General features: G+C 31.4%; 2 protein-coding genes and 1 long non-coding RNA gene across 3 annotated transcripts in view; 2 read left to right on the top strand and 1 right to left on the bottom strand.

Annotated features, from left to right (window-relative positions):
- Positions 1-8,564, top strand: part of LOC118645314 — a 51,059-nt gene that overhangs the window by 18,659 nt on the left and 23,836 nt on the right. The gene's annotated exons all lie outside the window — the stretch shown is intronic.
- Positions 456-2,150, bottom strand: LOC118645316. Its single transcript, XR_004963067.1, has 2 exons — positions 1,903-2,150; positions 456-1,774 (listed from the first exon to the last, which is right to left on the bottom strand). It is a non-coding gene; the product is annotated as an uncharacterized LOC118645316 (long non-coding RNA).
- Positions 4,907-7,443, top strand: LOC105830718 (probable palmitoyltransferase ZDHHC24). Its single transcript, XM_012670225.3, has one exon. The coding sequence runs from the start codon at positions 5,060-5,062 to the stop codon at positions 5,900-5,902; it is 843 nt and encodes a 280-aa protein (XP_012525679.1). The 5' UTR covers positions 4,907-5,059; the 3' UTR covers positions 5,903-7,443.

The following is an 8,564-nucleotide window of genomic DNA, read 5'->3' as shown; positions in this document are numbered from 1 at the left end:
AATAAATATTATATAAATGATTTATGACATTTGATTTAATAAATGAATAAAAATTACACAAATAACTAAAAATATAGTGCATAGAGATGAACAAGGTGAACAAATGTTTTATATATTTATATGTAAGAGAAGAAATTTTAATATAATATATTAATATATTAAACTATACTAAATTATATTTTTATTATATTAAATTAATTAGTAATATAATAATTTTTAATTTCTTTGATATGCCTTGACAGACAAGATTTATGATTGAAATCTGGTTTTCCATATTAAAATCATTGTCAGCCGAGAAACAAAATCTGTGCAAGATAAAATAGAAACATAAAGAAGGAAGAGGGAAAGAAATAAATGGAGAATAAACAAATATATATCAGATAAGTAGCTAATATCTTTATAAAAAATTATGTATTCTATATGTGCTTTTTGTAGATGAACCGATTCTTTTCTTGAATTAATTTTTTGTTTCAGCTTCTTTGCTAATTGTAGAATGTTGACAGCTGAACCATCAGAGAACAATTCCTTGCCGAGTATGCTGTCAAATTCTAAGCCTGCTACTTCCTCGAGTATGCCAAAATTGTAAGCAAAAAAGTTGATATCACATTGTAACATCGAGTATCATTTCGTAAGTAAACATATACTATTTGGAGTAAAACAAATTATCGTTAAAGAAATATTTTGATATCATTATTTTTGTAGTTAATGTGTGTGTGTGTGTGTGTGTTTGTGAGTATAATTCATTTAAAATAATTATTAGTTTAATAATTAAAGTTACATTTTAGTTATAGTATAAGAAGGCTCGTGATATTACTTGGGTTGAATTAGATGAAGACTATCTTAGATTTAAGAGGTGTTTTCTACAGCATACACTTGGCGTCTTTTTTATCGTTTTTAAAAAGATAATTTTGGTTTATTTTACATCAAATAGTGTATTCACTTATGAAATGATCTTCGATTGTTGGACAAGCATCCGTCGCTACTTCTAAACCCATTCTTGTAAAAGCCAATGTAGGTAGCACATTTTCTGTTTGCTGAAAGATAAAAGGTGTATACCGATCAGCAGACTATATAACAAAATAACAGTAAACAATGAGCAGGTCTATCGAAAGCGTTCATGACAGGTTGACGATAAACACAATAGTATCCCAGATAGCACAGAGATTCAAAAAGAATTCATAATTGGTAACATAATTGGTGACGTACAATTGAGTTCTTTTTAAACTCTCCGTGCTATCTGGGATCTCTTTTAGTTTAAATAATGTCGGTACATTGCTGAGACAAACAGCACATATGCTTTGTAGAACAAACAATTTCGACAAACCTGCTCTCAGTTTGTTGTATCAATCTGTTACTCCACCATTGATAAATCTAATTGATGTTACAATATAATTTCAACTTTTTTGCTCACAATTTTGACATACTCGAAGAAGTAGCAGGCTTAGAATTTGACAGCTTTATTCGGCAAGAAATTGTTCTCTGGTGGTCCAGCTGTCAACATTCTACAATTGGCTAAGAAGCTGAAACAAAAAATTAATTCAAGAAAAGAATCGGTTCATCTACAAAAAGCACATATAGAATACATAATTTTTTATAAAGATATTAGCTACTTATCTGATATATATTTGTTTATTCTCCATTTATTTTTTTCCCTCTTCCTTCTTTATGTTTCTATTTTATTTTGCACAGATTTTGTTTCTCGGCTGACAATGATTTTAATATGGAAAACCAGATTTCAATCATAAATCTTGTCTGTCAAGGCACATCAAAGAAACTGAAAATTATTATATTACTAATTAATTTAATATAATAAAAATATAATTTAGTATAGTTTATTAATATATTAATATATTATATTAAAATTTCTTCTCTTGCATATAAATATATAAAACATTTGTTCACCTTGTTCATCTCTATGCACTATATTTTTAGTTATTTGTGTAATTTTTATTCATTTATTAAATCAAATGTCATAAATCATTTATATAATATTTATTGTTTGACATATACGCGCGCATACGTCAAAACCGACTCTGCAAACCTTGGATTTACTACTTTAACAGTGTTACTAACCTGCAGAAATTGAAACGGTGTATTGCCTAGAGAATTTGGTTAGTACCAACATTTTCTCATCTAGTTTTCGGGAAAATGTCGTGTAACCATTTAGTGCAAATAGCAATGAAATATTGACCTAGTTTACACCAAGCACTTGGTACGAGTATCAAATAGTAAATAACTAGTGAATGTGTTTAATCATTGGCTGATCAGTTTAATTCACTACTTGATACGCGTACCAAGTGCTTGGTATAAACTAGAGCATTATGTCAGGCGCGATAACGTATGCATATGTTTTATATAACCAAAATTTATCAGTCAATTCAAGGTAATGTTTTTTCTTTGTTTAATAATACTTAAATATAAAATAAAATTTAACATTTATATTAATAAATAAAAAGCAAAGAATGAAAGGAACATTAAATTTTATTAATATTTTTTATTTATAATGTATGGTTGCCGTCTAGGTCTATGGTTGCCCAGGGGCTCGATTCTTGAATTCCATCGACATATAGAATGGACTGAGCATTGCGATAGGTTAGCGCGCGTCTGCTTTAGAGTGAGAGGTACTACACCTGAGGCCTATGTTTGTCTCTTTTGCAAGCTTCTGATTTGTTATTTCGTCCCCCTCCATTCACGGAGGAGGACGAAATAACAAATCAGAAGCTTGCAAGAGAGACAAACATAGGCCTCAGGTGTAGTACCTCTCACTTCAAAGCAGGCGCGCGCTTGCCCATCGCAATGCTCAGTCCATTCTATATGTCGATGTTGAATTCATTCGCAAGAGAAATGTATTCGAAAATTCTGTTCTTACAGAAAAGTTAGAAATTTATTGGCTATCGTATGGTTTTTAACCAATAAACTTGCAACTGCAACTTTTCTGTTAGAGCGGATGTTTGCGCATACGTTTCTCTTGCGAATGAATTCAAGAATCGAGCCCCAGGTAGCAAAAATAGAAGGTACAACCGTATGCGAATAATAGTTCGATAATTCTTCATGTATTATAACTTAATTGCTACAATGTGTTCCAAATAATTTTTTATTTTTGGTACGTTTCTCTTTTCATCTATGTTGTTACTGAACAAGATATTTTGTAATTCTTCATCGTCGTCATCACTGTTATTAGACGATAAACTATACTAGAAGAATCAAACATGTTTTCGAGTAAAATATTCTTCAATAATAACTTTTCCATAATAATAATAATGTTGATTAAATTTGTATATTCTTTTTATTGACTTTTGTTTTTTGTTCAACAATACGAAAAGAAAGAGCCTGTAAATTCATTATATTAAATAATTACTTATATATTCAGTAATTTTTTATATTGATTAGTTAATTTACAAAAAGTAATAATTTATGAATTTGCATTAAGAAAATATTTTATTTCAAGTAATTTGTTAAATTGTATGCTGCGTCACAACCACACATAACAATAAAAGATATTAAGAGAATTTTAATGTTCCTCTTATTTCTTGCTTTTTATTTATTAATAATGTTATTTTACATTTACTTTATTTTACATTTAAGTGTTATTAAACAAAGAAAAAGGATTGAATTTGCTAAATTTCAACAATCGTAGGTATAAGTTAATTATATAAAACACATGCGTACGTTATCGCTTGTCAAGATATTTCGTTGCCATTAGCATTAAATGCACCTATTCGATCGATCTCCAACTATTCTTCCAGCTGGGAGAAAACGAACACAACGTTGGGAATTCTCAATATTACCAACTTAACCTTTTTTTCCAACACCAGCTAAGAGCCACCGCACAAGCTTTTTCGTAACACGTTACGTTATGTTAAGTGCTCCATTCGTACTTAAAATTAAACTTACATCAACGCACAAAGAAACTTTTAACGTAAGTTCTTAAGTTCTTACGTTAAGGACTTCTTTGTGCGTTGATTTAAGTAAAATTTTAAGTACAACTTAGGTTCATATGGAGTACTTAACGTAACGTAACGCGTTATGGAAGAGTTTGTGCGGTGGCCCTTACGAAAAAGCTTGTGCGGTGGCTCTTACGTTAAAAGTTTCTTTGTGCGTTGATGTAAGTTTAATTTTAAGTACGAACTTAGGTTTATGGAGCACTAAAGGGCCATCTACAATGGAGTGTTTTAGCCGTAACAGCACTAATGCCCAGTCTACAATGAGTCGTTGGTCGTTGGTCGTAAGAAATTTAACCAATTATGTTCGGTTATTTTTCTCTAAGATCAACTGTGATTGGTTAAATTTCTTACGACCAACGACCAACGACTCATTGTAGACTGGGCATAAAACTACGGCAATGCTGTCTAGAATAAAAACGACGTAGCAATAACATACAAGCCGGCCATCAAAGAAAGGCGACCAAAAACTAATCCCGAATGCCCCAAAACGCTCATCGTAAGCACGCAATGAATTGGCTCAATGTCTGCTGTAGGCTGTAAACAGTAAAGCAATACGAAGTGGAGACATTTTCTACGACTACTGCTACGGCCTACGACTCTCCATTGTAGATGGTCCTTTAGGTCCGGTTCCACAACTCACGGTTAAATTAACTGGCCGATTATTCCATTGGAATTGACCAATCGTATTTGTTAATTTTGCTTAACAAATACGATTGGTCAATTCCAATGGAATAATCGGCCAGTTAATTTAACCGTGAGTTGTGGAACCGGGCCTTAACGTAACGTAACGTGTTACGAAAAAGCTTGTGCGGTGGCTCTTAGGGTGCGTTCCACTTAATGCCCGCAACGCTCGCGAGCGTTGCTTATCCTTGTTTAATATTTGATAACCAACAAGGATGAAATGATTCCACGGTCGTTGCGAGCTTTAAGTGGAACGCACCCTTAATAGTGTCTCCCCGAACGTACCCATCGCTGTCGCAAACGGCGCGTTTTCAAAATGGCGTAACCTCGCTCACGTAAACTTAGCCAATCAGCTCCAAAAAGATAATAAAATCTTGATGATAAAGGCGAAGAAGCGGCGGTTTGTATAACTCGAGAGCAGCGAACGTGCAACAATGATAATCCGGAAGAAAGTGTGGCCACGAACTGTCAGTGATGTGCTGTCGATGGTCTTCGTTCTAATCATATCGCCTCTCCTGTACTGGTTCGGGTTATGGATAGTACTGCCAGGATTGTACGGCGATGAGTACCCCGTGTTGTACGCGTTCCACTTCATTCTCGGCAATTTTATTATGCTGAACATTATAGGTAACTTTACGTACACGGTGCTGTGCGACACTAGTACTAGTGGCAGTGGGCGCGTCATACCGGTGAGCACCGCGAAGGTAGCAGACGGTTGGCGACTGTGCACAATCTGTGAATGTTTGGCGCCGCCGCGTTCTTGGCATTGCAGTACCTGCGATACCTGCATTCTCAAACGTGACCATCACTGCGTGTTCACTGGTTGCTGTGTGGGTTACTATAACCATAGGTACTTTGTCATGTTCCTATGCTATCTGTGTTTTGGAGCAGCATATGCCTTCTGCTACGGCAGCCTCTTCATCTGGAACAGAATACCTTTCGAGTTCCCAATGTCGATCCTCAAGATGCTCTTTCCAGTGATCTTCTTTGGATTTGACATGTCCATGGATCAATTCTATCTGATGTTGTATGACGTCTCAGCAGTGGGTACCTTGTACACTGGAATATTATGCATTTATCACTTTAACTTGATTCTCAGGGGCGTCGTGGGGAACGAGAGTAACAAGAAGGATTTCACGTATGATATGGGTTGGAAGGACAATATTAGAGAAGTGTTTGGAGAACGGTGGTACCTGACGTGGTTGCTTCCTTATATAAAATCGCAGTTACCACACGATGGAGTCTTGTGGGATCACTTGTCTTCGAAGAAAGATTGAATTACTTCAATTGATTGCCCTAACTCTTCTCGAACTGTGAAATATGCTCGAGGCAAGCTTTTTGTCTGTTAAAAAGTATTGTTGGACATCTCAATAACCAAAGAACAAGGATTAATTCAAGCTGAAAGAATTACACTTTTTTAATCAGTAGAACTAGAGTCGAGTTAATTAATAATTTACTATCAAGCATATTATTTCTTCTGTATAACTGTTGTACATAAGATTTATATCAAAACAGGTAATATTATATAATTTTATATAATATATATAGAAATTGTATATTTCTTTGGCACATCTAAAATTAGCATCAATTATAAATATTGTCTATGTTAAAGCTAAATAAATGTAGTTAAGAATGTTTTAAATTTCTTAAGGAAATTCTTCAGTCTTTTCATATATAAATTCTTGATTAATAGATTTATAGACATTTTTAATTTTTTCAATTTTTCAACTATATAACTTTTCTTAACATTACATATAATTTTCTAAAATAGCATAGGCCTTGTTTACATTGATTGTTTGATACTTCACTAGTTATTTACTATTTGATAGCATATCAAACGATTGGTGGAAACAAGGCCATTGAGTCTTATGAGAAGGAAAATATAAAAATGGGAAAAAAGAGGATTATATATATACAAAAGATAAGATTTTTTGATGATTTTTCCAAATTTCTGTGATGATTTTGTTGAGTTTTCTGTAATGCTGATTGGTTCTCTTACCATACTTACTTCGTGTTGCGAGAGTAACTATTATTGGGATTGAATTTTGACAGCTGCCAAATTTGTATAGATAGTTATTTATATACAATTATCATTGTAATTTATTTTTAAAAGGTAAAAAATATGTCAAATAGCATGTGCGCATCTGTGATGTCTACTATTATAAAAATATAGAATAATTAGACATAGATATATGTAATAAAAAAATATTTATTTACTGTGACAGAAAATTAAAAAAAATTAATTATTAAGAATAAGATTATAAGAATAATATTAGAATTAAAACTAAATATCACAATTAGAAAAAAAATTATGTAGAATGTCATCTTACCCACAATCATCATGTATATTTTATAAAAATGTTGCAAATATGAGAAATGAAAAATATGAATATGTTAGTGTAGCATTCTTTTTACACCTTTTTAAATTTTTTATTTTTGTGACGTCGGATTATTTTTCATTCTTGATTGACCATAGGCCTATTCTTCGTCGCTGCATTGCTGCACTGGTGCAATAAGTTAGAATGAGACAAATATATTTTTTTCTCATTCTAACTTATTGCACCAGTACAGCAGTACAGCTACCAAGAACAAGCCTTATGAAGAAGAGCTTTTGATATTCATTTTTACACAGAAGATGACACAAACTACAACCACAGACAGTTTTGCGATATTATACTGTTGCACTGAGGAGGAGTCAAATTGTGAGCCAAATCGTTTGCATACTCAATGTACATAATTTCGTTTGTGTTCGTGTTGCAATGTATTTAACATCAGCTTATAATAAATACTTATATGAAATACATTTCTTATACACTAATATCCAGGCTGGCTCTTATTGGCAATTTTCTCCTTGACATATTATTTGAATTATTAGTCTTACCAAAAAATTACATATGAATGCAGAAAATATATTTCTTATCATACATTTTTGTGGACAGGTTGAAATCCAACTACAACAGATGATTTACTATTATCTAAAGTCTTAAGTTCAATATCAACCCATTTGTTATCAGCTTAGAGAAATTAGCAATTCGTTGTTTCACCCATTTCGTCTTATCCTCCTTTCCCCTATCGCAAAATATAAAAATTTTTTTAAACTATTCGTAAGAAAAAATATATTTATAAAGAACATTTTAGAAATAAAAATAAAAGTTCTTATTATTTCATGTAAAAGTACATTCTTGAATTATATACAATTCTCATTATATTAATGAAAATTGTGACAAAATAAAATGTGACAAAAACACTCGTTTCTATATTTAAATCATAAACAAATTTTTTCCACATTAATATTTTCTAATGTTATAAAAAATATTTAAACATAACGATTATCGTTTTTTAATTAAATTTTGTTAATTTGTATTTATTTTGAAAATATCAATACTAAAAGTTTTTTTATTACAAAAGGTTAATAAATAAAGTTTTGAAAAAACGTGACTCTTTTAAGCTAATGAACTTCAGTAATTAGCCGATGTTTTATTTATTAAAAAAATTTTGATTAATTATTTAAAATATTTTTTGAAATCGATTGTTCCTATTTTTAAACACAATTTTAATTTATATTAAATGATAACAAGTTGAAGTTAAGAATATTAAATTGATATGTTATTAATATGTTATTAATACAAGAAATAAGAGAAAGTACCATTTCTTGATCGAGGCAGTTCTTGGTGCCTGATAATAATTTTTGTGAATTTTTGTGTAAATGTCCAACTGCGCACCGCATAGTTGGTTTTGAAACATGATTCTTACCTAAAGCTGGAATATATAATATCACAAATTAAATTGACGAGCAATTTGATGATTCTGATGCAAGCATCTATAAAATTCTCCTCTTCGAAAAAAATGTAATTTTATATTTAAGATTTGTTTTTTAATTTATACATTTAATTGTACATATCTTATTTAAAAAACTGTACATATATGTAAGAAAGACAG

The sequence above is a fragment of the Monomorium pharaonis genome, chromosome 4, assembly GCF_013373865.1.
Source record: "Monomorium pharaonis isolate MP-MQ-018 chromosome 4, ASM1337386v2, whole genome shotgun sequence".
NCBI lineage: Eukaryota > Metazoa > Arthropoda > Insecta > Hymenoptera > Formicidae > Monomorium > Monomorium pharaonis.
The sequence above is the reverse complement of the archived record's forward strand: the minus strand, read 5'-3'. Positions and strand labels throughout refer to the sequence as shown.